This window comes from Pyxicephalus adspersus, chromosome 1 (assembly GCF_032062135.1).
Source record: "Pyxicephalus adspersus chromosome 1, UCB_Pads_2.0, whole genome shotgun sequence".
In the NCBI taxonomy this organism is placed as follows: Eukaryota; Metazoa; Chordata; class Amphibia; order Anura; family Pyxicephalidae; genus Pyxicephalus; species Pyxicephalus adspersus.
In genome coordinates, this window is record NC_092858.1 from 33,760,209 (window position 1) to 33,777,436 (window position 17,228).

Genomic DNA, 17,228 nt, shown 5'->3' on the forward strand with positions numbered 1-17,228 from the left:
TAATTGTTTAAAAATATAAAATAACTGTATTTACTTGGTATCGACCATTTATATTACAAACATGTTGTGTATCACTGCACAATTTCCGGACACATAAATAACAATGACAGGTTTTATGACATAAAAATGTTTTTTCTGCTCTTCATTTCCATATAGAAAATATTGTTCATAAGGATAGAAAATCTTTTTCTGTACAAAATAGAATTACTTTGAGGAATTTCAACTTCACAATAAGTGGATTTCTGTAAAAAGAAAAACAGACAATTAGAATTAATATTTTAAAATTGTTATTTAATAGAAATGCTCATATTTCATGCCCTTTCACATACATGATATCTAGGAATCTATCTGCAATGACATGTATCTTCAATGAGTCAATAGCTCAGAAGAAACATGGAAATGCCGGCATCCTGATACCCAAGTGTACAGAAATTTTTGGTGATCCGTGGCTCTGGCCGGTGTGCCCCCCAGAGGGATCAGGAAAAGGACCCTATTGGGGGGGCACCGGCCAGAGCCGCGGACCATGTCCCTCGTATGGATCGCAGCCTCAGGTAGGTGGGCGTGTTGTGTCTCTGGCATTATGACGTCACTCTGGGGGAAGTTTCTTCCCCTTTGAGTGACACACGGCTCCCCGTGCATGCGCGGTCTGTAGTCTATAAATTTAGTGGTCCAAAAGGTTGGCGACCCCTGGCTTAAAATAACATATCAGCCACATGGAGAATACATTGTTGGCAATAAATTCACCAATGCATAGAAAATAAAGACAGCAAAACATAAATATTGTTGAGTCCTGCAAACCAGGGAGCAGAGCCCTCATATGTACTGAACAAATATGGTTACCCTTCATGTACAGATACAATACCAACATTCTTTTTAAATGTACAGATATTAAATTAGAAGATATTTACATAATGCCAATTTCTTATAGATTAATATATAAAAAGAACTGAAAAGACTTTTCAATTGCCAGTATCTGACCTTTCTATTATTGACTGATACAAGGCAAAGGTAATATTTTAAAAGGATAGATGGATATCCAGTAACATTGTGAGCTACCTACTCTGTTGTATGGTAAGATGACTTACCTCTTTGTCAGTTTACATAAAGGCTGTTTCATTCAACAGTTCCATTACCAGATGCCAGGTAGTGCCGAGAGTGTACACGCATCGCCATTTCTTCCAGATTCTTTACAACTGTCACCCCATCGCTCCGCCTTGGAGAGGCAGCAACCCTATGAAGAAGAACCGAAGTAATTATCCATCTATAATTTTTTTAATGGATGTAAACCCCATTTTTTATATTTGTGCAAAAAAATATGGAAGCACAGAAATCTTTATTAGGTTTCTATTGCTGTCTGTGTTCCCGCTGGTGAGAATTACCCTTTTTATTTGTCCTGCGGATGACGGATTTCTATACATAAATTAAAGGATAAAAAAATTAAAAACAAAAAAATTGGCTTTCCATAAACCAGTAGGTTAAACCTTCATTGTAGGATCAGCATAATTTCATATTGCAGATTGGAAATTGAGATATATCGGTTGATATTGCATTAGAACTGTTGGATGGCAGGCCACGTGAAGCTCAATCCTACTCACCTCGGTGGTGCTGCCACGGCAGGCTGACTGATGGAGCGTTTTATCTGAAAGAAGGGAAATGCAGCTTAACACAAAAATGTAAGATAGAACACAAAAGAAGGACAGCAGGAACCTTTACAATGCCAGTCAGTACAATTTACAAGATAAATTCCAATCAACCATAAAATATTTGCTTGCATTTAAGTGCACTCAGTAAAATCAACACACTAGTTAAATATCGATAAATGTTATCTTGAAAAATTTTGTACAGGAGACCGCCCTGCTACATCTATACATTTGAATTTTCTTCCCCTGTGTCACTTTGTACTTGAATTTGAGGGGAACACCCTGCTGTGTGCTTCCTATTGGGAAAACCTATTCTTGTCCATCCATAGTGATCCAGCAGAACACACGGATGTCTAAATGGCATATCACAAATATTTGTCTTGGGTGATGAAAATGTAATGTCTGTATGTACCTTTGGAATAAAAATTGGTAAAGTTGCATGCTCAATAAAGCCCAACTCCAGACTTTGGATTGACTTGGGAGGAGTAAAGATTTTATCAATCTGATTATCGTCTCAGAACCAAGATATCACCTGACTTTCTGTCCCTGTGACAATAGGAAAAAATTTAAAGAAAAGTAGTTTTGACAAGGACAGAAAGACACAAACAATGATTACCTAAAAAGGGCTAAACCCTATTTATTTGAATAGTCTTATTGCTGTGTCCCCATTGGCATCACTGGCTGCCCCATGAAGAATTTAGGTGAAATCTCTTTCCACAGTAAAACATATCAGATGTCCCATGCCTACCCTTGAGTTAGGATTTAAATAACTAATACCTAAATAGTTTTAATTAGGAAACACTATAGCATGCACCTTGTGTGTTTACTTTAAACATTAAAACCTGCCGACAGGTTCATTTTCACAGGTCACCGACTGCTTAGTATTTGCTGTCTGCAATAAATCCTTCATAAAGGTTTATATTCTCCAAATAGAACAAGGCCACTCTGTGTATTCTGAATCAGGGAGAACAAAGCAATGCATGCTCACTTTAGTTTTCACAATCATCCCCTTGACAAGACCGGCAATTGTACCTTTCGACTTTGGGGAAGTTTGCTGCCCACAACGTCTTCTGGCAGGATGGGTAAAGGGGGCCCTTGTATCAGAGGATGCAGGTTGTTCACATACTTCATACATTCATCCAGGGTTGAACAGATGTGAGTGCAGGTCCCTTGTAACACAGAGCACACAGCACCAAGTTTCTGGAAGAATGACAAAGACAAAAATATATGTAATCTAATAAATATCAACCAAAGGGAATAAAATTAAAAAAAGCAAAATACATGTCCCAGCAGTCTGTGATGGAAGCAGCAAACAACCTGAGTAATGACTCTGACAGTGTAGCTGCAGGGCAGGTAAGGTAAATCATTCATTAATTTCATACCTAAAAATGATTGCCAAAAGGGCCGTATGTACTGTTGGGTAGCTTGCAAAGCACCATAGCACCCCCAAAACCCAGGGTATTTTAAAGTAAATAGTCAACTGAATAGCAAGATGTAGAAGGCATACCTGGGACTTGAGATCTCCATAATATAGTATTTTGTTCCAAATGTGCTCTAAAAGACATAGGAAAGTATATCTGTGGACACCTGTTTTTTTTAGACCTGGGCTTAGTTTCAAGTGAAGGTAGGGTCAATTTTATGTTTTTTGCAAACAAAGTCAATGCCTTGGACATGAAATGCCAACTTTAACCAGTAGTTTTTCAGCCAGCCAGTGATTCCAAAGAATTGATAGTCACCATTGCTCATTTTGTTTTCAAAGGAGAAAGCTCTGGGGGCCAATATTCTCATTCTGAATTTTTTCAGCTAGTCTGCTTAGTAAGTTATTTATCTAGAACCAGTATGCAAAAAAGGAATGCAGATTCTCCAACTTCACTACCTACATGCCTGTTCTAGCAAGTGACCTGCTGAGAATAAAACAAAGATCAGGAAGATCCTTTGACATAAAGCAACCAATTAGTCTTAAACCTGTTCTTTAAAAACCAAACTAGCAATCTAGCTACAAAGTTTCTGCAATTACAGGTTTACATTTAAGGCTAAACTCCGGGAAGATATAAAAGATACAAAGTGATGCAGCTTACAATGCCTGCACAATGTCAGTTAAATATCAGTGTGTTTTATGTTATTTGTGGTATTAACAAGTATTCAATATTGGCAAGTAGTTTTGATATTGGATTTGATATCAGAGAAAGATGGGAAATTCATCCATTTGATGTATTGATGTTTTTTTCTGGCAGACGGATTACTTAATGATAAAAAGAGACAAAGATGCTAATGCAACCAACACACTTAGAAGACAAATACCCATGCTATGTGCTTTACTCATTTTATATTCCTCTGTCACAAGATAGCAAAAAAGCCTCCCAATCTGCAGCCATGACAAATTGAATATAAATTGTAAGGTATACACATAATCAATAACAATATACACAATACTATAAATGATTTATTGCAACTTTTTTTGAATTGGACAAAGTTTGACCCAGCCTTCAGTGAACAGTTAATAGTCTCCTTTTGCCTCTTTGCTATGTCAAATGATTAAATTACATAGAATTGTACAGAGGTCAGGCAACATGCAAAACCTGTTTTGTGACACAAGTGTTCTTTAAAAACCACAAACTCACTACAGTAACAAATGCTGACTAGAAAAATATAAGAATACTGCCTGTAATCTGGGTGGTTTTAAATCCACATGCAGAGGTATAGTGCAAAAAGAATTGTGCAGCAAGCAAAATTAAATTCTTGAATGTGCAATTACTGAAGTGAAGTCAAGGAAAAACATCTCATGGGCATACCGTTCCCCAGAAAATGAGCACCAATGGCATTCTATCAACACATGACAACACAAGTCTGCATTACCATTTAGAAAATGAGTTGTCTGGCTATGTAAACTGAACATGCAACTGAACTATAATATAATAATTATAACATATATATATATATATATATATATATATATATTATATACATTCTACATCAGAAGATCTTAAAAATACCCATTTATACAAAAAAAAAAAAGCTTAAGAGTAGATATTTGTGGCAATTAGCCCAAAATGCCTATGGATTATTATAATGACCCCAAATTTTTTTTTTGGAGATGCTCATTTCTCATACGCAAGGTAAAAGAATGTAAAAGGATAGACACCAAACTAGACTAATTATATGATAACAGGATGCAAGCTCATAGTAAGGATAGTTCGGTTGAACTGTCTGATAATGACTATCTGCCATCTACAGTCCTCATCTAGCACACTGCTAAATAGAACGTTCTGAACTAATCTCAGTATAAATGCATCTGCATGGCATAAAGTTGCAGAACCTCACTTTGGCTAATGCCACAATTCTAGATATAACACAGAACAAGTGACAACAGAGCAGCTGCCAAGACTTACAGAACTATGCCTAAAAAGACAAAGTACTATTCAGCAGTATTGTCTGTGGTCTCCCAGCAAATCTTTTCCCCAGAACAGACCATCAATGCCGCATTTTTCACTGGTGGTCTGCATGTAGGTGGCCATGATGGTGCAGGAGCAGGGTTTTGCTTCCTCATGTCAGGGCTGTCTCTCGTAATGAATGGTGGGAGAATGTTAATCAGCAGGAGAGGTTTAAAGAGCAGTGAGACTCATGTCTACAGGTTTTAAGGAGTTTATTCCCCAGCAAGAACAGTGAGCTGCACAGTAGTGAAATCTTACTAAATATTTTTTCTGACAGTCAGCACTGCCTTAAATGATCTCCCACCTCTGTGCCCATTTCCATTGACTTGTACAGCGGTCGCTCTCCATCGGTTGTTCATGGATCTGTCAGGACGGATCCATGGACGACATCAGGTGACTTCAGTACAAATGTCTTTACCATAAACTCGAATTTTCTTTGGATGTGATTTTTGATTGTTAAAGTTGCTTTACCTCCTTACTGGGAGCTGCTCCTGGCTCATCTGCATCCACAGCTCCTTTTACTTCCGTCACTTGTTCCATAAGAAGATCACAGAAGAGCCGAAGCTCCGACAGTTTCCGTCCCAGGGATTCACTGTCTGAGATTATTTCTGGGGAAGGTACATTTTCATTAGCAGATGCATTAAAATATATCACTAGAGTAATAAAAGGTGTTTAACAGTCCATGTAGAGATATAACATAAAATTCAGCACACATTTTACTAAGACATTATTCTCAATAAAAACTGTTCTGGCAAGCCAACCATTTGTATGTATCCCTGTATATTAAAAAAAGTGTACAGATGTTACATACAAGGACTTTTTACAAATGTAATGCTGGTTAGTGTCAAGCAGAATCCAATCAGGAATATTTTACCAGTTGCCTGGCTTCAATTACTTGCCAACTGATCTCTAATTACTCTGCATTGTTCATGGAACCAATCCTATACCAGCGCTCATTGAAAAACAATTCTTGGCAACAAATAAAACCAGTCAGTGAACCACTAATACATTCCAGGATACTGCAGCTGTGCAAAAATGAGAACACCAACTCTTCATAGTAATGTGAGTTTTCTGTAATCAGTGGCATCCACAGTGCACAAGTTTGGTAGGACAACAGTGAGAAGTTACTTTATAGAATCTCCATTGTAATTCTCTTTCTCTCTCTTGCTTCAATCACAATTAAAGTGAAAACACCACAATCAGGCAGGCAAATAGGACAGATGATGTCCCTTCTGCAATAACTGTTCCTACCTACCTGATCGCGGCTGAGCTGCTCATGTGGAGCTCAGGGTTGATTGCCAAGGAAAACCAGCAAACATGGCGACCCCTTGTGCGCACCAGAAATGAATGAGCAAGGGACAGGTTTAATTCCCCTTGTTCAACATAGTTTAAATCTATTGAAAGCTAATAGAAATACATTATGCTGCTCTTTTTGTATGTAAAAGGCAAAATGTGGATGTTCCAGTATTGCCAGCAGATGTTTTCCAGGATCTTTAGATTACAGACAAATGGGTTGATTTGTACACCTCTGTATGGATGAGAAGTTTATCTAATCAGCAAGTACGCTATGCACGTTACAATAACACAGTTTTGAATTTGTTTTTCACGCAGAAATATGAACAAAGGGTTCAAAACATAGCCTTTGAGATGCACAGACATTTTTTTGCTCCTGCATAAGGTTTTAACTTACATCATTACAATTTGATCAAAAAAAGTCAAGTCATTCTCAAAGAATCTGAGAATGTCTTCTATCAGACTGCAATTGCTGACATACAACACAATCTTACGTACACACTTCCAATAATTATCGTTGGTAAACGAACGACGAACGATCCTGCACGATATCTGCGAACGATCGTATAGCACCGATCCTGTACATGCAGATAACGACACGATCGTTCGCAGATATTGTACACACAATAGATGCGATCGTTTGAGCGATACAGGAAGTGACGTGCACGACAGGAAGTGAACGAACGTTCGTTCATCACGCATGCTCAGACCATGGACGATCAATGAACGACCGTACACACGATAGATGGTAAACGATCGTCGTCCAATCCGATCCGCTGGTCTGGTCGTTCATTTCCAGCGACTATTCTCGTTCGTCGGCGTCGTTGGTTACTTTTTTTACGAACGATTTTTGACCAATCGATCGTTCGTCGTTCATTTCCAACGATAAAAATTGGAAGTGTGTACGCAGCTTAAGAGAGAAGATGTCTTGTAGTTACTATAGATGATCTGGGTAGGACTGATAAAACTATGTCAGATAAGATTTTGGAGTGCAGAGGATAGCACTTCTGGCAGGATCAATGGGTATTTTGATAACAAAACAGTTCCAATGGTATGCATACCACAGCTAAAGGGAAAATGTAATAAAAGTCAAAGCTCGTGCAGACAAGTCAGAAACTATGAGTAGAAGTAGTAAGGCGAGAAAAAGGGGTGCAGATGAAGGCGTAACGAAAAAGAAGGAAGTTGTCAGGAAAAGTAAAAGTGCAGGTATGGTGAGGACTGTGAAAATAGGGCTGCAGGCATAGTGGATCCTAAAAAATGAAGACAGGCTGCTGATGAAGAGGGGGCTGTGAATGAGGTTTGTGGGGTGCAAACATAACAGGTGCTGAGATAAAGAAGGATTGGGGTACACTGGCGGCTGAGAGAGGGAGCAGTTTAGGTGCAGTAAGTGGTAAAAAAAAAGGGGCTTGAGTCAAGGAAGTTCACATAAGCACAACAAAGCTGCTTTTAAATAATTTTCTCTTGGTGGGCTTGATTCTAAAAGAAAACCACAAAAAAGCATTTTTTCAGCTCTAAACAGAGGTCCTTACATGCCTTTTGCTTGCTGGGTGGTGATATCTCCTAGGCAGGCCTTGGCAGAGCCCAGAGCAACCAGCCATCTTTGCCTGTCAGCCGCACTCTCTGCACGCAAGTAGAAGCACTGCTCTCTCGGTATGAAGAGGTCCATCCGACAGCTGTCAGCCTGGTGCACTGCAAGGAGTAGAAAGAGCTGGTTCATATGGAGAACACAGGACAAGCATGTACAATTTCTTGTAAAGGAGACAAACAGAACAAATAAAAAGACCATATGTATACACTCCTTCTAATTCTCTGCCATTTAATTGGCCACTATGTTGTTTCTAATTTAAAATCATCCCCAATCTTGCATCTCATTGCATCTCCTGCTTAGGATGGTCACACATCCTGTGTTGTTGGCTATCTGCTTGAAATCACAGACATAAGTATGTCTAGTTAAAGTACATACGGTTGGTCTGGCCTAAAACTTTCCTAACCAACAACACTAATGAAGTGCCGTGTAGTGTTAGTTTTGTGATCCCTGTTGATTCCCTTGATTACTCAATATAACCAATAATCTGCATTTGAAGAGCCCATAGGGCAGGGCAATCACAGGTAACAGAAAATAAATTGGAGGTCACATGGATACATATAACACCTCTGGACACAAAAGGACAGACATCTGAAGCCAGGTTGGTTCACTTTCAAGCTTTTTTTTTGTTTTTTTTTATTTTTTTTAGATATGGGTCTCATTGTTAGTGTAGGATGCATATACATTTACCACTAGCATAAAGACCCCAGAATAAGAATGGTCCGAATGTCGACTTTGTGACTTACCCTCAAATCAGTCAATGTGTGGAACTAACAATTTCTGTTTTGGAGTTGTTATTAAGAGAGTAGTTAGAATAGTCTGATTTCCATAGAGAAATATGAGAGGTCAGTTCTGCAATAAAGTGTCTTTGCCCAGAATGGGCCACCTCGGATTAGGACAGCCTGTTTTTATACATGGACTGCCAATGTGCAGGAACAGACATGCAGTATTTTTCCTGCGTTACTGTGTGCTGCAACACATGAGCACAGGAATTCCGTTACCTTGGCGCGTATAGCTGCCATTCAAAACAAATGGTATAATGGTAGAACACAAACAAAATATTAAAAATATAAAAAAAAGTAATGAAACCTACCTCGGATTTCACACACAGCCATTTTAATACTGCCTTTACTTCCTTTTTCAACATCATCCTGTGAATCATAGTAAGACAAGATTCCCTGGTCCAATACAAAATAACGTGGCTGCCAGCCTATGAGGAATAATCACATTAATGTATTAAAATAAAACATGCAGCTTTATTGTGCAAAAAATGTATGCTGGTAATTTTAAAGCTTACCACATATATCATTATTTCTATAAAATCTGATTAAGATCTACTGGTCACTAAGCAGAGCAAGTATACTGTATATATGAAACCCATTCCATCGATATTCTAGTAAAGCTGCTGCATTGTGTTGCTATACTTTAACTTATCCATACTTTTATGAAGTCTATTTAGCTGAAGAATTTTCTACAGATGGCATGGTGGCTCAGTGGTTAGCACTCTTGCCCAGGTTCTAATCTTGGCTAGAATGCTATCTGCATGGAGTCTGTATGTTCTCCCTGTATTTGTGTGGGTTCAATTCTAAAAACATGCTGTTAGGTTAATTGGCTCCCCCATTAGATTGTAAGGATTCTGAAGGACAGTTAGTGATATGGGCTTTGTAGGACGCTGTGCTATATGTTGGTGCTATAATAAATTCAACGTGATAATCTGATCTCACACTGCCTAAATGCTATTTAGAATCCTTATGGCTTATTTTATTATACAAAACAATTAAATTGTGATTTCCTTATTTGCCTGCACCTCTAATCTTGTAGATATGCTGCTTCCATTATTAGTGTATTATTAATGGCCGGTGAATGAGCAGCGTATACTGAGGAGCTGATTTGTTTCAAATTCCAACTTTGGATCTTCCCTTCCTTGTTTGTCTTCCACCCACCTTGGAGAAAATCTGAATCTGTTGGTGGACAAGAACCCAAATGCTGCAAAGAGCTGCCATTGTTTAGTCTTGATACTCTGGGCTCAGGGATAGTGGGATCAATGGTGATGGACATCATTTAATCTAGAGGAGGAACAGTGCTAGATCAGTGACCAGGTAAGTCTCCGTGGGAGGGGAAGGAAGTATACCAATAAGGAATTAAGTGCTGATCATTTGCAGCCACTTCCTGTCTATAGAAAGGAACTCCAACATTTTCAGGGCTGTGTTTCCTGAGGCTGACAACAGTGACCCTTGTCTATGTAATCTGTGCTAAAATGGCCACAATGGATGAACTGAAAGAAAAGCAAAAAGAATTGTTAAAATGGGAAAACAAGAAAATTAGTGTCCGAAGCAAGAGGTATGGTTTTAAAGTGTGTATAGTGTATAATTTTCTTAAGAAGTGTGGGATAGACACACAACACCCAGTCCCCTCCTAAAGGCCTTTCACACCAGGACAGTGCAATTACAAAAGAGCATTACTGCAATGCACAGCGAAGCACCATATGTACATTGTGTTGCCATTATTGCACCGGCACTGCAGCGCACACCACATTGCAGCAAGATCTATTGTCTGGTGTGTTGTGTTGCAGCCATTTATCTTGAAAGAGCTGCTAAACTCTATACCACAATGCATGATAATATGTGGGTGTTGTTGTATCTTCTGTTCTAGTAACCATTATAACATTTTGGACTAATTTATTACTTTTGTGTCCTAATGCCAGTGGCCCCCAGGACACATTTGAGGTGCACCTCCCTAGCAAGGACACAGCAATAAAAACCCTTTTTATCTAAAACTAAATAGGTCTGCATATTCTTAATACTGCTTTGCTTTGGACCCCGCAGGTTCTAGTGAGATGTCCTGCAATTGCAGGGAAAGTTGTTCAGATGCTTTGTTTTGCATTTACAGGAATGCATTTGGAGGATGATGTGTTTGAATGCAAAGGGCAGCAATACAAATCTATACAAGCAATGAAAAGAATGACTACTGGAAAGACATTAACAGTAATTTGATTAAACTAAACTTTAACATATTTTTACTTTATAGCTGCAACTTATTTCCCTTATTGTATTACAAACTCACTCGGAGCAAAATTCATTTTTAGAATGTATTTTTTTTTTTTTTTTTTAGCAATAGAAAGCAAATATACACAAAACATATTTTCCCCTCCCTACACTGGAGCCTAATGCATGCATGTAACTCTCCCCTAAAGTAAACACAATGGCTTATCAGACTAAACAGATGCTGATATTTGTAGGTTACATGAGCAGGGCATTGGTATTTGACAGGGGAATTATTACTGACTGTGATGTGTATTCAATGGCTTTAGGATGTTTTTCATGCTTTCATGTTACAGGGGCACTGCCCATGCATTTTCTTTCATGTTACAGGGGCACTGCCCATGCATTTTTCCTGCTACAAGACCATTGTCCACTTTCAGACTACTAGAAAATGTGTAGCTATCCATACAAAGCTGTATAATAATATAATAGCTGAAAACTGGCTAATAAATTCCCTAATATTTCTAAAATTAAGTCTGACAGCCTGATTGTATTGCCTACCTAATTATTTAGAATTCACGGTTAAATCCTGGTTGCACCACACGGATGTTTAGATTGTACAGGATTGTATGACAAGGGCAGTTTTAAAGCCTATCTCCAGTATTTTGTTATGTTTCTGTTCTGGCTGCTGCACTGAATGTCAGTTAAATAATTTTATAAGAGCTCAGTTTAGTATTAGACATGTTGGTCTAGGCTGGCATGATGATATACCCCCAGGGGAACAGTCCATGGCACAGGATGTGGGTTGAATGGCATTGGTCATTGTTTAGCCCAGAACTATTTAGTGGAAGAGTGGACTTACCATAGGGGACAACAAGGACTTAAGGTGAACGTTGCCTTGACATCTGCTTTTTGGTTTTGATGATACAATATTTTCAAAATATCTTACAGTAAAAACTGTAACATTTGTAGATTGTAACATGCACAAGTCTAAAACTCAAAATCTAAATCCAAATGATTAAAGGGTAACATGCCCCATAAATAATGACTGATACAGTGTGTGAGTAGGAATGATATACAGAGTTGGGATCATGAGTTATATAATAAAGGGTAATGGAAGGACACACAGAACAAAGCACTCATCATTTAACCACTTTTAGGTTCATATTGTAGTAGTAACTTTGTAGCGAATCTCTATAGCAGCTTAGAATTTCTATTTTATTTTCCATGGCAGTTTACAGCTAGATACAGCGTTTTTGTAAGGTGACTTATCTAGAAAGCCACAATCATTATCATGGTGTGCCATGATTGCTGGCAGCTGCATAGGATAATGTTCTTAGCTAGTGAAGCCAATGATTATGTAGCTAGCTCTGAATGAAGCAAAAAGTCATTCACAATCAGCTACAGATTGCTGGTTATTTTAGCAACACAGGCCTCTCATTGATTGCCATTCATTCCTTCGTAGCAGCAAACATGCCAAGGTAAGCAAGTCTATACCAGCTACAAATATCCCATTGTGATACAGGGCTTAGAATGGCCATACATGAGCGGAGTTGCTCATTTTGAGCTGTGCACAATTCTCATTGAGGAAGATAAACTTTTTCTGGGCACATTCATTGCCATGTACAATAATTTGGTTGGTTCTGCATGAATATTGAGGACCTGAACTCAAGTGACACCATGCACACATTAGGGCTCATTTTGCTCCCAGGAGGCATTTGATAATCTAATGCCACTATTAGCCAAGATTTATGCTGTGGGAAGTCCATAAGTGTGCATAAATGTATTCCTTTATGTCTGGTGTAAAGTTATAATGGTGTTGTCTGTGTAATATAAAGATATATTCCAAAACAAATTATATTTTTAACGGAATGATCTTCTGGCTTTTTTGGTACTATATATTCTAAAAGCCAACTGTTCCAGTGCTCCCACCCAATTTAATGTACTCTACCACCTCTATATTATGTATTATATATCCTGTTACATGGAAAATCTAACAGGGATAATGAGTCTATCATTATTACACAGTATTAATATAGCGCCAACCTATTACGCAGTGCTGTCCATAGTCATGTCAGCTGTCCCTCAACAAGGGGCTCACAATCTAATGTCCGTACCACAGTCATATGTCATTATTACAGTCTAAGGTCAATTTTGGGGGGAAGCTAATGAACCTAACTTCATGTTTTTGGAATGTGGGAAGAACCAAAGTACGCAGGGGGAACGCACACAAACACAGGGAGAACCTGCAAACTCCATGCAGCGAGAGCTCTGGCCAAGATTCGAACCTTGGACCTAGCACTACAAAGGCCGGAGTGCTAACCACTGAGCCACTGTGCTGCCCAAGGACTCATTGTGGACATTTCATGTGTGTAATCTCAGGGACTCAAGAACATAAATATAATTGAGTACTTGACAGATGCAGAAGAACAAATTTCCAGGTGACACATCCTTACCACTTAAATGTTTTTATTGTTAATAATATGCTGTCTATACCAGCGATGCCCAGCTCCAGTCTGAGGGCTACACACAGGCTGTGCATTTCATGTTCTCTTTGTAAATATAAGAAAAGTGTGTGGATCCTTGTCATGGGGGACTGCATATGAACAGCCCTAATCTATGGAAATGTCTGATTCCCTGTCTTATAATTAAAGCCCTAAGACACGTGTTGTACTGTAATCTTACAATATGTTGTGCATTTTGATACTGCTGAGAAGAATAAATGGAATGATTGCATTGATGCCACCCTGCATTTCTCAACATTTTCCCTCAAATCTGAGCCCTTGGGTTAGGTCTTAGGGGAACTCCTGTTAAAATTAAGTTAGAGGAATGCCTTTTTGATTGGTGGTCATTGAAGGAAGCCACCAAGTGGGGGTCACTTTTACAGGCAAAGATAATTTTGTCATGCTATTGGCACTGCCAAATGGTGTTGGATCCAGAAGTAGACCGGCACTATCAGACAGGAGGTCAGTCTAGAACATCTCAAGGAACCCCTAGTGACCTTTGGAGGAACCATGTTTGACATTAGTTTCTCTAAGATGACTATAAAGCTGCATACACACGTGCAATTATAGTCGTTGGAAAGGATCTTTCATGATGCATGAACAATGCTGTACATACAGCACGGTTCTGCTTTATGAAGAGGGGGAGAACGACTTTATTACTGTTCATCGTCAATCATCAGTGGATCCACCAGGACGGTCGTTCGGGCGATGGATTACGGGCGCTGTACACATACCCGATTCTCGCCCGATATTGGCCCTGAGATGATTATTGGGCGAGAACCATTGGACCTGTGTACCTAGTTTTAGTGCGCTTTGTAATCAGCTTGATCAGTCTGTGCTGAAATCCAGTCTCTTAAACTGATTAGGAAACAAAATGTATTGCTTAGTATAGAGTGAAATGTAAAGCTCACATTGTACACACAGTGACCAAGCCTGTTCTTCTACATTAACCCTCAGGAAATCCTGAGTGTATTACAAAGCTTTCATTGGACCTGCAAATAATGCAGAATCATGTGAAACACTTCAACATTCCTGGTTGTCTTTTATACCCAGACAATCAGATCAAAGGATATACAATCAGTTAGTTGTATGCACATAGATAGAATAGAGTACTGAAAGTAAATGCATGTATTTATAGCATATGTGTTATATTATAAATTACATTTTTAAATATCTCATGCTCCAAGTCAGTAAGCCCCACAACTAATACTGCTCATATAATGGGCAATATTGCTAAAGGATTCAACAGAAAAAAATATATAAGCATCCAATGCAAATATATTGAAAAATGATCAATTCTTGTTGTTTGCCAATCTTGATACTCTTACCACCAATAATGTAATTCAGCCGCTATTGGTAGTCAGAATATGGGGGGCATAGAAGTCACCAATGGGGGAAAGGAACAGGGCGGGATGATAGGTGTGAATTGTTACCAAGACCTATGATTGATGTGTGATGTAATTGCCGGTCTAGCATGTTGGCTTCTGCTAAATCTTAACCCAAATCATTTGTAGACATAAACAAGTGTTGACAGATAGGATCAGTATGTGATCCTACTGTTGTGGAGGTAAAGATGGTATAGCTGTGTCTGTGCCAGATTTGGGTTTAATCCAAATAATCAAAATCATCATATATGCTGCAATCTGTTACAAGCCTTAAAGTATACCATAAATGTATTACACATTGATCCTGCCATTAGCTGCTGGAGTGACAATGCTTTTTATTCTGCGATAACATTGTGCAGCAGCGTTGTCACGATTTGGACACATAATTTTAAAGACATGAAGTACGGTAGCAGTTTTTAGTCTTATGGGAAATGATTAAACAACCCATGACCTATGATGATGGGCTTAAAATGCTCCTTTTACTTGCTGGAGTGTCAGGGCCAGCTGCTGGCGCCCATGTAGGGTAGTGTTACCCAAAGCAGTCGCACCATTTGTTTTGTACGGTGATGCCGTCACTGGCAAGTTGTGGCTGAGGTGACACGGCCATGACATCTGGTGTGCCGAGGCAGTAAATAGCCATCATGCTCACATTTCACCAGATCCCCTAGCTGTCTCAACAATGACATTTCTCCCACATTCCCATCTTGATGTCTTTTTGCAATAGGGCCAGCTATAAATCATCATCATTATTATTTTTTTCCACCATGTTCATATTTTCTATAAAAAGAATAATGATCTGTGAAGTTAATAAAAAGCATTATCCTATTATCTGTCCCTACAAATCGAAGTCAACATTTCCCAATAGCAGCTGCAGGATGTGTTTACTATCCTCTATGTAATGAACTACAAGTTCCAGCTAACCCTAGCTTTGTCTGATTGGCTGCCAAGGGCACCCAATGACATCTCTCTGCAGCGATCTATATGTATGGGGCCTCTGCAAAGAATTGTGATGCTTCCAGTACCTGACAGGTAATTGGTCCATTTCATCAGAGATCCTTCCATGTCCCGCAGTCTGATCAGCCTGCCGCTGCTGGGGAATTATCAATCGGTATAGGAGTGTGCTGTATTAGCCAATAGGAAGCGAGGAGGCGTGGCTTATGTGACTAGAACCCAGTAGAGGCCCTCAAAATTAAATAGGTTAATTCTTAGTTCTAGCTTCCACCTATCAGAAAAATATTTGAGCGCCGCGTGGATAAATAGGCGTGGTCTGCAATCCTGGTTACAGCATTGTGTGACTTCTGTGTAGTGACTGTGTCGTCACCGCGGTTCTGCCGGGCCGTCCAATCTGTGTACACTGCGACGCTGACGCTTGAAAAGCCAAACTGTGATTGGCTGCTGGGGAGGATGGTGGTGAGGTGAGTGCTGGTAGTTGTAGTTTTAATGGATCGCACAAGGCCAAGGTATACGTAGGTCTTGCACTACAATTCCCGTCGAGCCATGCGGCCTGACGAATGACCTCTCCGAGCACGGCTTCCCGCCCCGGCCATTGTTGCTGGATAGCGGAGAGCAGGAGGGAATGAGTGAGCCGGAGGACTGTGACAACCAGACGTACTCCGGGTGTCCCAGGTAAGCGGTGCAGCGTTTCTCAGGGGTTGGCACTGATAGGAGAGCGACGCTCACCGCACCGGAAGAGTGGAAATACTGCTCAATGTCCCAGCCTCCCAGCAGAGTACAAACCTACCATAAACATTGCCCTGTTACACCCTCATCACTGCCCCCTGTCACTGTGCCATGGCCTGCTGCACCCTCTATAGTGCCCCCATTCATTTATGGTCTGTCCTCCCGCTTCACCCCCATCATTGCCCCCCCTGCCACTGTGTACTGACCTGCTTCACCCCCATCACTGCCCCCCTGTGTGTACTGACCCGCTTCACCCCCATCACTGCCCCCCTGTCACTGTGTACTGACCGCACCCTCTTTAGTGTCCTCATCCCTTTTTATACTGGCTTGCTGCACCCCCATCAGTGCCCCCATTTGTTTACTGTCCTCCTGCACCTTCATTAGTGCTTCAGTTCTCTTGTGCCCCATTCCTTTGTGTACTGCCCTCCTTATTGCCCTTATCTCTTTTGTGTACTGGCCTGCTGCAATCTCTTGCCTCAATGCCCCCATCTGTCTACTGTCCTTCTGCACCTCCATCAGTGCTTCAAGCCCTTTTGTGCCTCATCCTTTTTGTGTACTGTCCTCCTGCACCCTCCTCAGTGCCCCCATCCTTTGTGCCCTATCCCTTTGTCTACTGGCCTGCTTCACCCTCATCAGTGTCTCCTGTTGCTCGTGTGTACTGACCTGCTTTGCCCTCATCCCTTTTGTGTACTGACCTGCTTCACCCTCATCGGTGCCCCTATCTTTCTG

At 40.0% G+C, this 17,228-nt stretch overlaps 2 protein-coding genes across 3 annotated transcripts in view; one reads left to right on the forward strand and one right to left on the reverse strand.

Moving 5' to 3' along the window:
• Nucleotides 1-15,984, reverse strand: LOC140327019 (pleckstrin homology domain-containing family A member 3-like). The gene is made up of 8 exons (XM_072406146.1): nucleotides 15,842-15,984; nucleotides 9,043-9,159; nucleotides 7,898-8,053; nucleotides 5,543-5,679; nucleotides 2,673-2,840; nucleotides 1,596-1,639; nucleotides 1,086-1,231; nucleotides 1-242 (listed from the first exon to the last, which is right to left on the reverse strand). The coding sequence occupies exons 1-7, from the start codon at nucleotides 15,879-15,881 to the stop codon at nucleotides 1,114-1,116; spliced, it is 780 nt and encodes a 259-aa protein (XP_072262247.1). The 5' UTR covers nucleotides 15,882-15,984; the 3' UTR covers nucleotides 1-242; nucleotides 1,086-1,113.
• Nucleotides 10,145-17,228, forward strand: part of TARBP2 (TARBP2 subunit of RISC loading complex) — a 22,923-nt gene continuing 15,839 nt past the window's right edge. Inside the window, exon 1 of one of the 2 annotated variants that reach the window (XM_072406125.1) lies at nucleotides 10,145-10,289. In XM_072406125.1, the coding sequence (XP_072262226.1) occupies nucleotides 10,207-10,289 (83 nt within the window). In that variant the 5' untranslated portion in view covers nucleotides 10,145-10,206. Of the gene's footprint in view, nucleotides 10,290-16,298; nucleotides 16,446-17,228 lie in introns of those variants that run through there. The other variant, XM_072406135.1, reaches the window with a different exon arrangement.

What these genes read in the sequence shown, in the direction of transcription:
- LOC140327019 (XM_072406146.1), bottom strand. Translation starts at nt 15,881, where the DNA reads ATGGAAGGATCTCTGATGAAATGGACCAATTACCTGTCAG. An exon ending in CACCACCCAGCAAGCAAAAG is followed by an intron (nt 5,680 to 7,897) that starts GCATGTAAGGAC and finishes TACCTTCCCCAG; the next exon opens with AAATAATCTCAGACAGTGAA. An exon ending in AACTTCCCCAAAGTCGAAAG is followed by an intron (nt 1,640 to 2,672) that starts GTACAATTGCCG and finishes CCCTTCTTTCAG; the next exon opens with ATAAAACGCTCCATCAGTCA.